Source organism: Microtus oregoni, unplaced genomic scaffold (genome assembly GCF_018167655.1).
Source record: "Microtus oregoni isolate MIOR12 unplaced genomic scaffold, Mior012 000015F_ref0000493, whole genome shotgun sequence".
In the NCBI taxonomy this organism is placed as follows: Eukaryota; Metazoa; Chordata; class Mammalia; order Rodentia; family Cricetidae; genus Microtus; species Microtus oregoni.
The window spans coordinates 30,382,604-30,402,427 of record NW_024543074.1 but is presented as its reverse complement, the minus strand read 5'-3'; the positions used below and the strand labels follow the sequence as shown (position 1 = coordinate 30,402,427).

Below are 19,824 nucleotides of genomic sequence, written 5' to 3'. Positions count from 1 at the left end.
CCTTTGATCCCAGCACTAAGGAGGCAGAGGCAGGTGGTGGATCTCTGTGAGTTAGAGGCCAGCCTGGTCTACAAAGTAAGTTCTAGGACAGCCAGGACTGTGTAGAGAAACCCAGTCTTGAAAAACCACTACTACTATTAATAATGATGATAATAATTTTATTTTAGAGCCAGCGTGGTGGCTGAGCATGTTAAAATACCAGCTGTCAAGCTTGAGAACCCGAGGTCAGTCCCCACAACCACAGATGGAAGGAGAACACCAACTCAAGCTGGTTGTCCTCTGGCCTGAGTATGTGTACTGTGGCACTTTTGTGCTCCCATAAGTAAATATAATAAATATAAATAATATAATAAAGATAGGGATGTTAAAGGCAAATGAGTATTCAATTTCAGCTGGGTATAATGGCACAGACTTTTAATCCCAGCACTCAGGAGATAGATCTTTCTGTGAGTTCAAGACCAGCCTGGTCTATGTAGGGAGGTCTAGGACAGCCAGAGCTCTGCATAATGAGACCCTGTCTCAAAAAAAAAAAAAAAAAAAAAACCAAAGAAAAACCAACTGTCTATCTCCATAAGTTGTCTTACTCAGTTCATTATATCTTCTTTCTCTTGTAGCTTAATCCTGATCCTGTATATAATTTAAAGGGTGCTTCCTTAATCTCAAACAATGAGACGTTTTCTTCTTTCTGGTTGATTTGAAACAGTGTCCGTTTTGCTCTTCTGCACCATTTTTTCTGGTTTTTAGATAAATCATGAATCTTTAGTATCTCAGTGTGTGTGTGTATTTTTTTTTCTTGAACTATTCATCTTGGTAGAATAAGCATGTGTATTTTGGTTTCTTTCCTTTCTTTCTCCCTCTCTCCCTTCTTTCCTGTCATTCATCTGTCCCTGAAGAGCTCTGTTTAGTAGTCATTAGTTATATATGGTGTCTCAGGTAGGCTTTCTATTGCTGTGAAGAGCCACCATGACCACAGCAACTCCTATGAAGAAAAACATTTAATTGAGATGGTGACTTACAGTTCAGAGGTTTAGTCCATTATTATCATAGCAGGGAGCATGGTGGCATGCAGGCAGACATAGTGCTGACTACATCTTGATCAGAACTCAACAGGAAATGTACTGACGTACTGGTTGTGACTTGGGCATATATAAGACCTCAAAGCCCACTCCCACAGTGACATACTTCCCCCATCAAGGCCACACTTACTCCTACAAAGCCACACCTCCTAATAGTGCTACTCTCTATGAGCTTATGGAGCCAATTACATTCAAACTACCACCTGTGGATATTTAAATTGTAATTAATTGAAAGATAAGATAATAAGCATATGTTTCAGCTTGGTATATGCATTGTGTGCATTTAGGACTAGGGGCAGGTAGATCAATTAGGATGTTGTTTTAGAAATGCCTACAAGGTTTTGTAAGATATCAGTACCAAAGTGTAAGATAAGTAATAGTATTAGAACATGCTATGAAGGTAAAATCAGCAAGGATACTAGCAAATGAAATGTCAGATGAAAGGGAAAGCAGAGAATCAAGTGACTGGTAGTTCAGGCTTGGGCAAGTAATGATGCCATGGTAGATGGTCATGGTTAGCCTCAGCTGTCAACTTGACACACGCCAGAGTCACCTGGGAAGAAGAAACATCATTTGAGGAATTGTCTATATGAGATTGCCCCATGGGCAGGTCTGTGGGCATTTTCCTAATTGCCAGTTGATGCAGGAGAGCCCAGCTAACTGTGGGTGGTGCCATCCTTAGGCAGGAGGGCCTGGACTGTATAAGAAAGGTTGGTAGCCAGGTAAGCCAGGAAGCGCCATTCCTCTTTGGTTTCTGCTGCCAACCCCTGCCTTGGCATCCCCAGATGACGGACTGTGGAATGTAAGGTGAAGTAAACCCTCTCCAGGTCACTTTGGTCGTGGTCTTAATCACAGCAACAGAAAACAGACTTGGACATGGGGACAGAGACTGTTGGGAGGAAGTTGAGTTGGGGGACAGATGGAGAGTTTAGCTTTAGAAACTCTGAGAAAATCATGTTTGTAAGTAGGTCAGGATTGTTTGTTTGGGCTCGCTCTTTAGCCCAGGCTAACCTCGACCTTGCAGCGCTCCTCCTGCCTTACCCTCTCAAGTGCTAGGGCTACAGGTGTGGGCTCCCCTGCTCAGCTCACATTTCAGACTTTCAGTTTAAATATTGCTAAGGGAAAGGGTATATAAAACCATCACGGCAGTATACAGAGTCAAGGTACAAAACTCTTGGATGACCCATATATGAGAGAGGAGCACACTCTAGAGCAGCAGTTCTCAGCCCTCCCAATGCTGCGACCCTTTATTACAGTTCCTCATGTTGCGGTGACCCCAACCATAAAATTATTTCATTGCTACTTCATAAGTGTAATTTTGCTACTGTCATGAATCATAATGTAAATATCTGACACACAGGATATCTAATACTTGACCCCTGTGAAAGGATCATTTGGCACCCAGAGGGGTCACACCCCCTGGCTGAGAACCACTGCGTAGGTGAAGCTCATAGATAACGGGCAGAAAGCCCGAGAGAGCCGTCACTGGATGCAGGCGAGCACTGTGAATGAATTGTTAAATAATAGTAGATGATTTTCTTAGGCAGGTGTTACATACAGATAACTGACAAACTTGGCTTAAATCCATTTACTTTAAAAAAAAATTATTCAATGCTTTTATCTGAGGCTCCGTTCATCCATTACCTTTATGGCTCACATTTCTTTCACCCCAGGGTGTGCTCGGCACTCTGCTATGGTGAGAGAGGAAGGGATAAATAGAAGTGTGTGTCATGTTCATTCTGGAAATGACTCAGAATAGCTTGCATGGGCTCTGTGAGTAAAGAGGGGGGCCCTGTGATGTGCAGAAGCCAGAGGAAGGAATTCCCCACTCTCCTGTGCCTCTCTCCTGCTGGTTTCGTTGCATAGACTGCCCCTTTCCTACCTTGTCATAAATATGACCTTCCATGGTAACCTGCACTGCTCAGAACTCTGGAAACTTTGACGTTCTCCTTTGTATTTCTTCATACTTTAAGAAATATGGCGTCTTATATTGAACAATTCATTTCTAAATTAGCCTTAAAAATAGGCAGGCAGAGCAGGGTGGTGGTGGCACATGTCTTTAATCTCAGCACTTGGGAAGCAGAGGCAGGTAAATCTCTGAGTTTGAGGCCAGCCTGGTCTACAAGAGCTAGTTCCAGGGCAGGCTCCAAAGCTACAGAGAAACCCTGTCTTGTAAACCAAATAAATAAATAAATAAATAGTAAACCAAATAAATAAATAAATAAGGGGCAGGAGAAAGGGTCTCAACTGCAGAAATAATATGTACTCAGTATTAGTGTGAATGATACAGGAAACAGGAAGAACACAGTCACAAATACCCACTACTAGGGGCAATTGTCATTAGCATTCAGTTGCCACCATTGCATGTATCCCTAAAGGCATGCAAATACCAAAGGATAGAAGGAAATAATTTCATGTAATTAAGATTCTTATATATATGCTATTTTAAATGTCATTTAAAATACATTTAAATGTGCTTAATTTCACCTTTTAAAGATTAGCATAAAAAAGAACTTTATAGAAAGGCTCTTTAAAGAGGCAGTAATTACTAAGTGGTAAGAATTACTAAATGCTCACAAAAGTGACATAAAACATTGAGGTTTTAATGATTTTTAAAAGTTATGTTTCTATATATTTAACTCTTACAGCTTACTATGACTTGTAATAAACCAGCCTGCCTCTATTTTGGGCTTCGAGGCCGTCTTATAATAAAAACAAACTAGGTTCGTTCCTGTTTATGACTAAATCTGTTTCTCAAGGATTGGGCTGTGCCTGTAACCTCAACTACTAATGGTTCTGTACTGCTTGTTCCAAGAAACACCAACCATGCCTTTGTTTCAAAATGGGATGACCACCTTAGTGTGCCCACCTTGCAGTGACCACCTTTCTAAGACCTTTGTGTTAAGACTGCCTTGTTATGACAGCCTTGCAGCCATGTCTTTGTTTCAGGTTTTGCTAATCAACTTGTTATGCTTATGTTCTCCTCCTGTAACCCCGCCTATTTGTCTGCCAAACTCCCCATTGGAACCCCCCACTCCTGAGCTTTCAAAGCCCTTCTCTTCCCCATGTCCAATGCTGATCTCCTGAACCGTTAGGGAGAGACAGCCATGTGCATGAGTCAAAAGCTTGCTTCGTTGCTTCAATTAATCTGGCCATGATTGGGTTGGTGGTCTTTCTCCTCTCATCTGTGGCATTATACTTGCTGTAAAGGATGAGAAGTTAATGCTTTCCTTTCCACTTCTCCCCTCCCCACCCAGTTGCCCTTTAATTGGGATTGTATTGTCAAATGCTGTCTGTCCCGTGTGCTATCTAATTCATATATTTGCTTATTCTCAGTTCAGTATTTCTATAGTTCCAGTCCTAGTCAACATCTCTCGTGTTAGACTCTCTGGCTTCGAGCCCTTGATTCTTTTTTGCTCAGCCAGTTTTGTCCCCAGTTGGTTCAGGAGCAGCTGAGGTCAGCCCTGGAGTCTTCTATCCTTGCTGAGCTGAAATTTGTCGTGTATCCTCCTACATGCACACGATCGCTGGTGCTTCTATTTCCTGGAATATTTTAAGTGAAGCTTTAGAAAGGACAAATCGACTTACTCTTTTTTGTTAATTTTTAAAATTGTAAATGTGTTGTGTGTGTGCGTATATATGTATATATATATATCACACACACAATGGGGTAAGTGGAAGTCAAGGGAAACCTTGGTAGTGTTGGTCTCACCCACCTTTATGTGGGTTCCAGTGACTGAACTCGTGTGGCCAGGCTTGTGTGACAAGTGCTACTTTGCCCTCACAGGTTTACTCTTTATTGAGACTTTTTTTTTCTGGTTTTGTTTTTGCCTTTTAAATCAGAATTGCAGTTTTCAAAGAGTATGTGTGAATTCATGCCTTGGCGTGGCAGAAGTACCATAGCTGTGGACCTGGGGAGATGTGAACTCGGGAGATTTAACCAAGCACCCTTGTTTTTCATTCTAGAGATCATCGATGACCTTGCTAACCTTGTGGAGAACACAGATGAGAAGCTTCGCACCGAAGCCAGGCGGGTGACCCTGGTGGACAGAAAGTCAACTTCCTGTGGTAAGAGATGGCAGCTGCCCCAACTACCTGGCTGGGGCTTGCTCTTCTTTACGTGTTCCATGCTGTTTCTATTTACCATGAAGAGGTGCTTGCCCTTCTAATGCAGCAGCCCCATCTGATGAAGCCTCAAAATTGCTGAAAGATGCTAAGTTTTATTCCGACAAAATACATTCCTAAGGTTTGGAGGGTATAACGTTCATTCTTTTAAACTCTAAGTTGGGAATCTTACCTGTTTCATAGACATGAATGGTTTGGGGAATTGTCTAAGAGTTTGGAGGTGAGTCTTCTGTATTTTCAAGGCAGTTTTGTTTGCTTTGTGCCCTTCCCCCTTTAATCCATAAGTTTAATTAGTGAACTCACTGTAGAACAGCTAAGAACTGCTTCCGTCTCACAGTATGACCAGGATAAAAACCCAGTGTTCAGCAATGCTGTCTTTGCTGAGTCACTTTGGTTCTGGACTCTTGTAAAATAGGGATTCTGTGTTGATATGGGTCCACTAGAAGACTTAGAATTCTGATTTCCAGGCTTCCAACTAGAGGCTCCCATTGAGGAGGTCTAGGGGAGAGCTCGAGAGGACTCATTTGGTTTCCCGTGAGGTTTCTAGTTATCTCACCCGGGCACTCACTTAACCTGGCGTTTGGATTTTTTTGTGTGAGAAATACAGCAACATCCCTAAGCTAACATGCAGTCCTGTCAAGGTTGACCACTTCTTCCACAAGGAAACTGAGGCCTAGCTACCTTAGATGTATGCAAGAATCAAACCATAAGAGGTGGCGGTGGGAAGGAGCCTGCATGTTTTATCTTCATAGTTTCAGGTTCTAGGTGTGAAGGGCAAAGTCTTGGTGGCCAGGAATTTCTTAGGAGTGGTAAGGCAGAGGGAACGCTTTGCTGCGGCGGGAAGCAGGGGGAAATCACACTGCGGATGAAGCTACCAGGCTGGGCTGCAGCCGACTGGTGAGATCCAATGGGCGAGCAGGACCACAGGTGCCAGTGCACAGCAGGTCCCACAGGACTCCGTTCTCTCACCGTGTTGCTCCCAGCTCTGGAAACTTGGTGTAAGCCTCCTGACCTCATGGCCTTTTGCGGTTCACATACCCCCTCTGCACCTCATGGATACCATTGCCAAGTCCTGCTGCCAGCTTGAGCTACGGTGTCATGCCTCTGAACCACGGCTGCGCTGGTTCTCTATGCGCCTGTGTGGCTGAGCCTGAGAAAATACTCTCTCAAAGGAGAGTTTGGTTTGGTGTTTTTAAACAGGGAGCCCCTCCAGTGAACTCTCGTGTCAGGTTTTCTCTTTTCAAATGCTTGTAGTTTCCTATGCTGGAGCCTTGGTGGGTAGGGTATTGTTCTTGAGGTGTTTTCCTCTTGTTCTAGTACAGTGAAGTATGACTTGCTTGTTCGTTTGTTTGAATCAGAGCATCATATAGTCCAGTTTGGACTTGAACTTGAACTCACGAGCCTCCTGTCTGCACCTCTCAAGTGCTGGGGCTCCAGGTGTGCACCGCCAAGCCAAGCTTATGTGTTGCTGGGTATTGAACCCAGGGCTTTGCGTATACTAGACAAGTGTTCTGCCAATTGAGCCACATTCCCTAAACCCACCAGGTTTCTCTCTAATGGCACTATCTCTTTAACAGTTATAGCTTATTTATCTACGCCCCCTTATTTGAACTTTAAACTGGTCCAGACCTCTTTCCTTGCAAAGCTGTAAGTTCACATTATTCTGCCCACTGTAAATTTCACTACAAGCAGTGAGGAATAGCCATGCCACTTTCTGGATGTCATACTGTTTTGAAATTAACTCTACCAAACAGTTTATTCTAATTTCTTTTCATTCATCCTCACTCAAAATCCTAGGAACCAGAACTGAAGCCAGATTCATTATCAGAATCTGACAGGAATGGCCGCTAGTGCAGGTCTCAACAGGATCCCCTACAACCTTGTGAGCCCTACCCTACCTTCACTGTCCATGTTTCTGTCAGCAAATTACCAGACGGCTCATTGTGCTCAGCTCACAGCATCCTAGGGCGTTTAGCTGGCAGCTCCAAACTCTGCCACGTACCCCTCACCACCAGTCTCCAGGCCTAGGAAGCTCTTGGTCAGGCTTGTCAAGGCCTCAGTTCCACTTCTCAGCCACGCTCCTCCCCACGGTGATCACTACCGACAAGAAGCAGCTTAGGGCTGAAAGGGTTCATCCTTGCTCATGGCTGTGCAAACTGCCCATGGGACTGGGGTGTGGCTCATGGTGGGAGCAGCTTGTGATTTGGTGCAAGAGCATGAGGCTGCTTGCTCACAGCTGGACAGCAGGCTGGAAAAGGGAAAAGCTGATTTTTTTTCTTTTGCCTTTTCCCCCCAATTCAAGCCCCAAACATGAAGAGTGTCAGTGTTCATCTCTCTGCTTACTCATCCACGGATGGCCAGGAGCTAATCCGTCACCATGCCTTCCCCACTGTCATAGAAGTTATCTCCCAAAGCATGAGCCAAATCAACCTTTCCTTCCTTGAGTTATTTCCTGTCGGGTATTTAGCCACAGCAATGAGAAAGTAACTCAAAAGCCTTGTGGGAGGAGCATATTTATCCTAGGTGACGTGGTAGCGTACATGAGAACCGCGGATGAGCAGGGCCTGGCAATTGACCATGGAGTTGATCTGCATCGACCTGTAGTATTAGGATGATCAGGCATGGAGTAAAAATAATTACTTTAAATTTTTTTACCCTTATTTTTTGTGTGTCATGGGTAGGTGGGTGCATGTGAAGATCAGAGGACAACTTATGGAGTAGGTTCACTCCCTCTACCGTACGGGTCCTGGGAATGGAACTCGAGTCATAAGGCTCGGCAGCAGGTACCCTTACGCAGTGTGAGCTACTCCCTGACCCCTCAATTTTGCATGTTTTAAAATATTTTATGTTTATGAGTTTTGCGTAAATGTATGTATGTATGTATGCACCTTATACATGTGTGGTGCCCATGAAGGCCAGAAGGCATCAGATCCTCTGCGACTGGCGTTGTAGGTAGTTGTAAGTTATCTTGTGGGTGCTGGGAACCAAACCTGGGTCCTCTGCAAGAGCAACAAGTGCTCTTGACCACTGAGCTTTCTCTCTCATCCCTTGATTTTTGCTTTTTTAAATTTATTTTATATACACACCAGAAGAGGTCACCAGATCTCATATAGATGGTTGTGAGCCACCCTGTGGTTGCTGGGAATTGAACTCAGAACCTCTGGAAGAACAGTCAATGCTCTTAACCTCTGAGCCATCTCTCCAGCCTCAATTTTGCTTTTTAAATTAAAAGACTTGAAAAGATCTAGACAGAACAGGAAACTATAAAAAGTAACCAAAATTATTGGAAAGGGTACCAAACAGAACTTATATAAATTAAAAATAAATGAAACTAAGAATTAAGTGTACATTTTTGGTGCCTTCAAAAGAGAATCATCCAGAGGACAAGCCAGGTCAAACAAACAAGCAAAAGCCAACTCTGTTCCCTTTTCCTAAGTGCTAGTATCAAATGCTGTGGAAATTCATTTCAGCCTCAGTAACTATGGCTTTTGAGGAGCAAAGAAGGAATCACCCACTCTTCTCAGATACAAGGCTGAGCTTTCTGTGTAAACGTGAGCATATGCATGCAGGCAAGGTGTGTAGGGCTTGGGAATTAATCTAATCAGCTCACTCAAGTGTCACTTGGTGGCGGCTCACATGGCACTCTCGGACTGCGCCTAACTAGGGAGACTCACTCAAGCAGCCGGTCCATCATTCTTGCCCTCAGAGTGCAAACTAGGTTGTAAACCATGAAATGCCTTTTTGTTTGCTTGACGTGTCTGTATCTCTCTTGCCAGCCTGGCATATCAGTCATAAATGCTTGAGCAGGGGGGAAAGTCTAGTCATAAATACAGAGCAGATCACAAGGGGCCACACAGGAGAAGGGCCTGGTGATGAATTTGTTTGTTGGGTTGCTAACAAAGGACTCAAGCACTTCTTTGTGGCCCTTTCACTCCACAGCCTGTGCTTGAAATTTTTTCCTGAGATCTTTGTGTGGTTTTTTCCTCCCTTTTCTTTTCCCAGCCTCACCCCCGTGATAACATCAAGTAGAAAATAATGCTATTTTTTCCCTAGATTGTAAAGGCAAATTAGACTGATGGGTCTCCCTGACTCCTCGATATATTTTCAGATCTGTTTCTTGTATTAAGGACATTTACATAAAAGTGGGATCTTTGTAATTGCAGTTTAAATATTCAGTGTGGCTGATCCTCATTAGAATTCAAAATAGAACCTTGTCTGAGTCTGAGGAGAGAGCCGATTGTGAAAGCCCAGACTAGGGGTTCTCAATGGCTGGAGCCTTGCTTCTCGGCATATTGACTATTACGTAATGTTGTCTAAGCGCGCCCATTGTGATTTCAGCAGTCCTGTGATGTGGCTAAAAATCAGGTCTGCTGACCTTATACAGACACTGTCTTCACCTGGAACCACAGCAGCTACCTCCAGCTCCCCTGGAGTTCAGCAGGGTCAAGGGCATGTCAGTGTAGTCCAGCGTGGGTGGCCACCACCTGCAGTCTGGGTGACAAGGAGAGCTGCTTGCCCTCTCTATCTCTTTCCTTCTATATTAAGAAAGAAAGAAAGGAAGGAAGGAAGAAAGAAAGGAAGAAAGAAAGAAGGAGGAGGAGAAGGAGGAGGGGGAAGAAGAGATAATGACAGATGGACAACCCTAACTGACTTCAGACTTCAGGCTGTGAAGTATCCCAAACTCCATGCCACATGCCACAAGCTGACATGCCACAGTGGAAAAATTTTACACCTGGCCTCAGGTGATAAATTGCTGTGAAAATACAGTTGCCTTCAAAGAATTGTGCAAAATTACTTTAGGGCTGTGTACATACAGTGTATATGGAACCAATGAATTTTGTATTTAAATTTCCTTCCCGTTCTTAGAAGATCATATTAAGTTTATGCAAATATTTTAAAGTACAAAGATATCATAAATTTGAAAAGATCCTGGTTCCGAGAAGTGTGAATAAAAGGTGGGATGTTCAGCTCACAATAATATGCCTGGTTATTCTGTTGATGTGCCGAGGTTAAGTTGGGAGCTTCAGTGGTTGTTACTAGCTGGTTCTTGGGATCAACTCTGTTATCCTGTTTAACTTAAGTTGGTTGGTGACATAGGTAAGACTTAGAGGCAGCTATATCTTTCTTAAAACAGCACAGAAAAGCCTTTGAGAAGTACCAATTGTATAGGATGTTGTAGCATCAAGAAGTTAGCATCTTCTTTTAATTAAAAAAGGAATTTTTTTAAATAGAAATTTGAAATTTTGTGACTGGAATCATTATTAGCCCTAAAATTCTTTGGTCCCATCTCTAGTGATTATATTATGTTGTTTATAATATTTGGCCTTACTTACATTTACTCTTCTTAACCTTAGAAAACATTAGAGGCCTAGAGAGGTGACTCGGCAGTTAAGGGTCATCTTGGCTGCTCTTGTAGAGGACCTGGGTTCCATTTCTTATACCCATGTAGCAGTTCACAGCTGCCTGTAACTCCAGTTCCATCATTTTTGATGGATTTGACATCCTCTTCTGGCCTCTATAGCCCTGAACAAATGTGGTGCTCTTATCTTATATGCATACAAGTAAAATATTAATGTACATTAAAATTGGTTAATTAAACAGAGAAAATAAGAAAGTGAATTCTCTGCTATACCGCTTATTTATAGTAAGCCTCAGAGCTGCTTTCTCTTTCAATGAATTATTTTACAACCCTTACCATGAACATGAGCAATTAATTTAGAGTAGGGAATGACTGTGTGGTTTCTCCTACTTATCTTAACTGTTTATCAGAAATATCTCTTGACCAATGTTTCTTTGCTTTTTCTTCTTCTTACCATAGTTTGCTAAGATGAGCTAGTGAAATTCCTCTGCTTTCTTTACAAATGTGGGAAGTACCTGGCCCACCACAATGAATGTCAGCCTCCAAAGCTTCTTGGCCTCCAGCTTTGCTGCTCATTCCTTCTCTTCCACAGTTGCTGGATGTCACCTGCATGCCAGGCACCAGGCCAGAGGCCGGAATTAAAAGATAGGACTTAGAGTGTGCAAGAGGGACACCTGAGGAAGTCACTGCCGACTGGGGAATGCCACAGAACAGGCCCATGTCTGCCTGGGGCCGGGGGCTTCCCAGAGGCCACAGCTCTGGAGAGACAACAGAAAGCACACCGAATGTGTAGATTGGATCCCTAAAGGGCCTGCTGGGGAAGGGAAAGCCTGTGTGCCCAGGAGCTAGGCTAGGTGTGGAGGCTGAGCCAGTTTCAGGCCTTGCTGAAACTGCTGACAGGCCTGAGGTTTCTCCACACATTGCCAGTAATCCTGCACCTCTTCTTTTATTAAAAAGTGAAGGAAAGTCCTCCTAAGGCAAGTACCCCATGCTTCATTTCTTGACACATCTCAGTGTCTCCTAGAAATGTTCTGCCGCATAATAATGAGGCTTTACATGTGTGCTGTGTTCTTGTTCTTGCTTATTCCCCACCCCACCCACACCTCACCCAGCCCCCCCCCCCCCATTTTTCTTGATTCTTTGTCCTCACACCATTGCAGCTCCATTCTCAAGTGGTTGTAGGCAACCAACAGTTCTACCTTCAGACCCAAGTTCACCTGAACACCCAGGCCTGTGTCTTTGGCTCCTAGCCTGTCTTTCGTGACGCCTGCAGCACCTTCTCCCTGTCCCTGATCCATGAACTTGAATCCTTCCCTGCAAGTCCATTTCCTCTTCCATCTCCTTTTTCTTTTTTTAAGTAGGGTGTCATGCAGCCTCGGCTGGTTTGGGCCATCCTGTTGTAGCTGAGGATGGCCTCAGACTCCCCATCCTCCCACTGCAGCCAGTTGAGTCCTTAGATGATGGGCATGTTCCACTCTGCCCACCTTCCTATTTTCCAGGCTCCAAACTTCTTTCATTTCTTCTCTTGCCTTCAGTTACCAGACAGCAGAACTTCCTGAGTGAAGCAAGTGGCTGAGATTATAGCCAGTGACAACACAGGGGCTGCTGGATCATCTGGGGTTTCTTCATTTGTTTTGTTGTTGTTGTTTAAGAAAAGGATACTCTATGTAGCTCTGGCTGTCCTGGAACTTGCTCTGTAGACTAGCCTGGAACTCAGAGATCTACTTGCTCTGCCTCCCGAGTGCTGTTGTGCGCTACCACTGCAGTCTGTTGTTTCTGAGAGAAACCTGAAGTCTGGACCCGTAAGTGAAGTCTTCCAATATTTTAGTCCTGATGAAACTGACACTTTCAAAGATACCTTGTAGACTGTCTCAGTTAGGTTTTTGTCATTGCTGTGAGGAGACATACCATGGCCATGACAACTCTTATAAAGAAAACATTTGATTGAGGGGGCTCATATATATATTCTTTTTCATTCAATTTAGACTGTCCCACACCTTTCTAGAACAATCAAAGGAAATAAAGACTTCAGTGGAAGCAATAGCAAGTAATAAAACTATGTATTGAATAAATAGGAAGCCTGCTTGTTCAACCCAAGAGAATGGTGTGGCACTCCACTGTGCGCATGGGTATTGCTTGGTAGTCATTTCAGGAGCTAAATGGTCAGTTCAGACATTCCCTCTTCCTGGCCCTCACATGCTCCGCCCTGAGCCTGTGGTATTCTGGAGTTTGTGTAATGCACGTTAATTACTTATAGTCAGGTTGTCCTTTATGTGTGACCACTCGCTGTTGTCTGCTTGGCCCTATCTTCTGACTGGAGGGAGCCTATTTGCTTTATCTCAGCATTTAGTTAGGGAGTGAGAATAGGGGCACCAAGTTCAAATGCCGATGCTGGAGCTGAATTTGGGCAGAACTAAGCCCTTGAGAGAAGCACAGTATTGGAAAGTCTTTACTTAATAGGAGGTGATGGATAGGGACTGACAGCCTCTGAGCTGTCGCCATGACCCCCGCCCCCCAGAAGCCTCCATGCATCTCAGGGTCTGCTGAGGGGGCACTGACTTTTGCTGTCACCAAGGGGTCAGACTTGACCACAAATACAATCACTTCTAGATTGTTTTTGCTTAGTGTGTTGTGGAATGCTAAGGCATGCTTTCTAAGAGCAATTTCTGTTCTTACTGAATACTAATCGCACTGTACGGCGATTGTGATGTTGCTGATATATGGATCTGTGCGAGTTCCCGGTGATTTTTGTTCACCAGTTAATTCATTTGCTTCTCCTGAGGAAGCAGCTCTTCCTGGGTAGGTTGAGAAGTATCAGTAGTGCTGGGTCTGTGCGTGCCTTCACACTCAGAGCTGGGCTGATACAGAAAGAGCCCCCCAAACTTAGTGATTTTTCCACCCCAACCTAACCTTATAGGAGTTCCCCATACTCTGCTACTCCTCACACATGTTGACTTTCTTTAATATTTGTAAATTGAAATGAAAAAGTGCGTTCTAGTTGGGCTGGAATTACCTAAGCTGGAGGAAGCTGCAGGGGCTGGGGCTTGGGACCACTTTGTCTTTTCATATGTAAAATCAGCGGCTTAGGCTAAGTGGTCATTGTTCCATCCAATTGAGTGGTTTTCTTTTCCATATTTCCCCACAGTGAGAATCAAACAGCCTACTCCTCCTCTCCCCAGAGCCCTGTGACAGGGCTCACTCTGGTCCATCTTTTATACTGGGAGGCCAATGCTATGATGTGTTTGTTAGAAAGATTCACAGGCATGCAGAATAAGAAACACTGGACAATGTTTGAATGGAAGATGATAAGGAATTTTGGTGGGTGTAGTGTGTGTTAGGACTGGAGTGGTGGCTGCTGCCCCAGGGCTCCGAGTTTACAGTGAATCCCCTTTCTCTCCACTTGGACCATAGCCCTTAGACAACTGTTGTTAGGTACATATTTGAATGTGACCTGGAAGAAGTTCCCCAAATGGAAGCTTTGGGTGCAAATTCTCACACCACTTCTTTAAAACATGTAACTATAAAATGAGCTAAATTAGGTGTGGGTAGCTCGTTGGGTCACCTAGGCACAATTGTTCACAAGATGCCACCATCTTTCTATATTACTTAACAGGAGATGCCCAGCATCAGATTGTTCTTCTGGCTGCTTAATGCTTGCCACTCTGTTTAAGAGGCCCTGAGTCCCAGCCAGTTACTGGTGTACACTCAGAGAGTGAAATATTCATTTAATATGAGCTGCAGACCCTACCTTTGCTTGGGAGGAGTAATAAGCCTTGTTAAGTAGAAACAATTAAAGAAGGCCTAGAGACGAGCAACAACTTTCAATTTCTATATTTTAGAGATTATAATAATGAATACATGGCCAATTTGCAACTCTGTACAAAGTCTCTCTGCCTGCCACACTCATTGTCTGCCCACAGTGCTGTGCCTCGGAGGCCAGAGCTGTTGCAGGTAGTGCCCACAAGGACCCACGGCTTACCTGAGGCCGCACTGAAATAGACAGACGCTCACTTGAGACTGCACATGTTTGAAAGAAATAGGAGGGTTTGGGAAGTGTCAAGAAATGTGTACAAGTTAGAAAATAAATAGGGACAGGAGATGGGGCTCAGTGGTAGGACTCTTACCTGGCTCTTGTGGAGCCTTAAACACCATCTCTGGCTCTCTAGAAGGAGGGAGGGAGAGAGGAAGGGTGAGAGGGAAGAAAGGAGAGAGTAAGGAAGGGTAAAATCGATATTTTGCCCTTTACTAAGCCCCTTTGAAACACAGTTTTGTAAGCCCTGGTATCAACCTTTAAATAACTTGGCTCCAGATGTTGTTGCATTTTAATGAAGATTTCGATCAGCTCTGGAGATCCATTAATTGGCTCCAATAGAGATCTGGCAGTGAATTGGTTTTTTTGTTGGGGGTTTATTTGGGGCGGGGTGGGCTTACCTTTGCTTTCTATTTGAGAGTCAGGCAGAAATGACAATTTTCTGTCAGTGAACCATGTTAAATTCTTTAGAATAACTGATTTGTGGTTCATTTAAAAGCACTATTGGTTTTCTCTGCCTGTGAACCTGAATACTGAGGCCAATTTCTCCAGATTAGCAGCAAATTGATCTTTGTGTCAGATGTGGGTGTTATCTGACACCTTGTCTCTCCCTGGTACCGAGGCCTCGCTAGGGCATGTGACTTAGATGTGCTTGAGAGAGCACCTGGCTACTGAACGGCCCCCAAAGATTCTTTGGCTCCCAGTAGCCTATCTTTCTTTTAGCCCTTAAAGTAGTGATTCCTTTCAAAGTGGCTTTTGGATTTTGTGCAAAGTTGTATTTCTTTAAAATAACAGATAGTATTTATTGCAAAATGGTGTATAACATTCTTCATCGTTTTCTTGACTTCTTGAATGATACAAAGAAAATGAAAGGGGCCATTTTAGACAGTGAGTAGCTACAGTGGTGGCTGTGGCACAACAGTGCAAATGCTCTTACTGTCACCCAGCTGTGCCCTTGCAGATAATGGGACGGTAAATTTCATGCCATATAGATTTACCACAACAAAGTGCTTATTGAACAATGAATAAGTAACTTGCTGCTCCCCACTCCATGAAATTACAGCACAGCTGGGGTCACAGTGTTTCTGATATTCTTGGACATCTGACATAGTATATTGGGCACATTGCTGCCTGTACCTATGGTTTTTTTCTTTAAATTAGTTTATTCTTATTTTATGTCTGTGGGTGTTTTTCCTGCATGCATGTCTATGCAGTGTGTGCATATACTGTCCAGAGAGACCAGATCCCTGGAACTGGAGTCACAGGCAGTTGTGAGCTGCCGTGTGGGTTCTGGAAATTGAACCAGGATCCCCTGGGAGAGCAGCCAGTGCTCTTAACCTCAAAGCTGTCTCTCCAGCCCTATACCTATGTTTTTAATGTGGCAAATAGGATCTTAATTATATTTATACATATTTGTTTAAACAAATAGAAATAGGAACAAAGAAGGTTTTAAACACCTAGAATTCATCTCCAAAACAGATGCAAGTAAAGTAAGAATTATTATTGTTGTCCTCTATCAGCCATTTTGTTAGGAAACCTAGAGTCCGGGGTTTCATGTCTTGGGGTGTTTGGTCTGCATGACTTTTTATCCTGTTAACCTCTGATATTCCCCTCGTCTGGCCTCAGTGACATTGACATCTTGGCATGTTCTGTATATCTTGATTAGTGAAAAATGCCTTTTCATCCTTCTCACTACTCTGACTTCCATCTAAGAGCCAGGGACGTGCTTTTCGTCCTCCTTGGGTGGCAGCAAGATGTGCTGTGGCTTACTACAGCGTTTCATTTGGGGTTGGGTTTTGAAGCAGGGTCTCACGTAGCCCTGGCTGACCTCAGACTTGCTGTGTTGCCAAGGCTGACCTTGAATTCCTGGGATTGTAGGTGTGTGTTCCCACGTCCTGCTCTGATGCATTGTTTTATAGACTCTGTTTCCTAGCTTACGTTTACAGTTCTTCCAAAGTCTAATTGTTTTCCTCCTTCCCCCTCTCTCCCCTCCTCCTTGACTCCTGTGTTTCTTGTTCTGCTCAGCTTATTGTAAACTGATTCCAACTATCTTCCATGGCTCTTCTCATACGCGAGTTTTTAAACCATGTCTTGCATTTTTTGTAGCTTGTGATGACTCCTATCAGTTTAATGATCATTGTGGACTTAAATATTTCTCTCTCTCTCCTTATGCAATTGCCTTTTTGCTATAAGGTGAATAATAAGTAGTCTTTGGCAAAATTTTCCTTTATATAAGACATTCATACAATGTATTTTCATCATATCTACCCATCCTTCCCCACTTTCAACCCCTCCCATGCCTCTCAAATTCATGTCCTCTTTCTCTGTAATTATTATTGTTTTATAATGTCTGTAAAACCTACTAAGTCCAATTAGTGCTGTCTATATGTACTTGGATATAGGCTGTGTGTATGAGGATGCTGGACACAAGTCAAGCCAGGTTTCTCTGTCCCAAAGCACTAGCAGCCTCGAGGGAGCCAGTTTGGTGAGCCCTGGCTTAGTCCACATGGACTAACCTGATGGAACCAGACTTAGCCATCCCCAGATCCCATCTCCAGCTCTGTGAGCAGGGGCTCTCTCTGGATTCTCTATATTCCCCTTTCTTCTCTCTCCTAGTCCCCATCCCCATTTCCTGTTTTTTCTCTGTTCTGTCTTCCCTGCTTTTCTCTATTCATCACCTCAGTCAAGATTGCGTGTCTGGAAGGCCTCACACCCGACCGAGCTCCATCCCACTCGCCCAGCCAGGAGCACCCATAAAATGCTGCCATCCCCTGATTTGTTTTGTCGGCCTCAGCCAGCTGATTTTTCTCTCTGATGCGTTGCAGAGTATGGAGCCATCTGGAAATACGTTATAGGATATAACAACACAGTAATAATCCCTAAACGTGCATTTGAACAATGGTATTGGGTAATATTTTTATGGCGCACTCTGTAATTACTTTCAAAAAAGACGTGTATACGTGTGTGTGTGTGCACATGCATGTGTACATGTTTTAAAGGAAGTTTTGCTACATAGCACAGGCTAGTCTTGAATTTGAGATCTTCCTGCCTCAGTGTCCTCCAGGGCTGGGCATTATTTTAAACTCTGTTCTTGACAGTTAACACCTAGTGATATAACATAGCTAGGCAGTTCTGCAAAACAAACCTAAACAGCCAACTTACCATAGAGATAGATTTGTTTCTGATAATCCTAGCAGTGTGAGACAGTTTTCCTTAATTTTAAAACTTTAAAATTTTTTTTAATTTAAAATATGATTACCTCATTTTCCTCCCTTTTTTTCTTCCCATGAACACCACCCCCATTCTCTCTCAAATTCACAGCCTCTATTTTTTAAATTGTTGTTGCATATGCATGTATATATGTAAATACAACCCGTTAAATCCATATAATATTATGTTCATATGTATATTGTATATGTATATATGTGTGTTATCCCAGGGTTGACCAGTTGGTCTTGGATAACCAATTTGAGGGCTCTTCCCTGAAGAAGACTATTTCTCCCTCTCCCAGCATTCCTTAGTTGCCCATAGTGCTTTTATCTAGGGTTCAGACCTCGTGAAACTTACCCCTTCCATGTTAGCATGGCTATTGGTGTGTCCTTGTTCATGTCTTGTTTAGCCGTGTAGGTGAGACTCATAGGTGTAGCCTCCCTAAAAATTCTAGGAGACAAAGTCTCACAATAGACTTCCTATTCCTCTGGCTCTGACAGTTTTTCCACCCTTTAGGTATTGGTCAAATTCTTGAGGCCTACTGTACCTATAACTATTCTGGAAACTAATGAGTATTATTTGCCAGGCTTGCAGAGCACTTTTAGTTGCTGTTCTTGCTGGCCTTGAACCGTGGGTTTAGGTTTTCACCCTTGCCATCTTAGGTAGGAAACGTCAGAGGTTCAGCTTCTTCTAGACCATGCCTGCAGAGCTTGTACCTTGGGATTGTGAGTCTGAGAATCTGGTATAAGATAGCTTGATTGGCTTTCCTTGAAAGGCTACTAAATAATGCACAAGAGGATTTTCTGAGGGTTAAACTTAAAAAAAAAAAAAAAAAAAGACTTATTAGCCAGAAAAACGAAGTCTGTATAGGGCTAGAAAGTACACTCTGAATGGGATGACAGGCTGCTCTTGGATTTGAGTCTCTTGCTCAATCCTAAAATGCCTAGGGACATTAATAGAAACATCATCTGTCACAATAAATCCCATCATCTTGGCAGCTGGCAGCCCTTACTTTCCAGCCGCTAGCATTTGTCTCACAAGAGCCTTAGCACGCGCCATGCAGGGGAATACTATTCAGCCATAAGAAGGACTGAAGGAGTAGGAAATCCTTGATACAGATGAGCCCTGAGATACTCTGCTAAATAAAAGCACCACATAGCTACAACTTCCTTTTTAGGAAATGTCTGGAATAGGGCAATCTGTTGGCACAGAGAGCAAAGTGGTAATTACGCCAGGGGCTGGGGAGTGGGACACTTAGGGAGAGACTTCTTAATGGTCAGGAGGTTTCCTTTGGGGGCGATGAAGAGCTCTAGAGTAATGGTGGCCATTATAAACATTGCGATTCTACTTCCTACCGATGAATTCATGCATTTTATCACAATTCAAAAACCAGAAATCTTCCATCCATCTGCAACTGTTCCCCAAAAACAAGGAGTAATCCTCCTAAACAGTAATTCTTCCAGGTGCCATGGTACCAAGCAGCGCAAGCAGCCGGGAAAGGCTTCCTGTTTTGGAAGATGTCACATAGGGTAACAGTGGGCTATGAAGGGAGCAGCGGCGTGACAGAGCAGGGCAGGGTGAGCTCAGCCAACAAGACCCTTGGCTAATTCCTTTACTAGTTGGTAATGTAAATTAATGTTGGGGGCACATCTGACTTGGAAGCTGCTAGCAAGGGGGACTCTTCCTCTGAATGTGTCCCTCTGTAAGTTGTCATAACCCAGTCAAGGTAGCACTTTAACTCTGACACTTGTGGCCCCTCCTATGGGCCCAAACCGGTGTTGAGGATTAAGGTTAATGGGATGGACAGACAGACTGCTGTGTGTTCCTGTGGTAATCCACAGTCTGAGCGATGGTGGGACAGGCATGGAGACCAAGATGTTTCTGTCTCCCCTCAACAACTTAGGGGCTCTAGGACAATGATTCTCACTGTGGGGATCATGGGTCATGACTTTTTGTGTGTGGAGGGGTGGGGGATCAAATGACCCTTTCCTAGGGGTCATCTAAGACAATCAGAAAACACAGAT

At 43.7% G+C, this 19,824-nt stretch overlaps 1 protein-coding gene across 1 annotated transcript in view; it reads left to right on the top strand.

Moving 5' to 3' along the window:
* Stx8 (syntaxin 8) overlaps window positions 1–19,824 on the top strand; it is a 241,012-nt gene that overhangs the window by 155,486 nt on the left and 65,702 nt on the right. Inside the window, exon 7 of the mRNA XM_041665805.1 lies at window positions 5,043–5,144. Within this exon, the coding sequence (XP_041521739.1) occupies window positions 5,043–5,144 (102 nt within the window). The remainder of the gene's footprint in view (window positions 1–5,042; window positions 5,145–19,824) is intronic.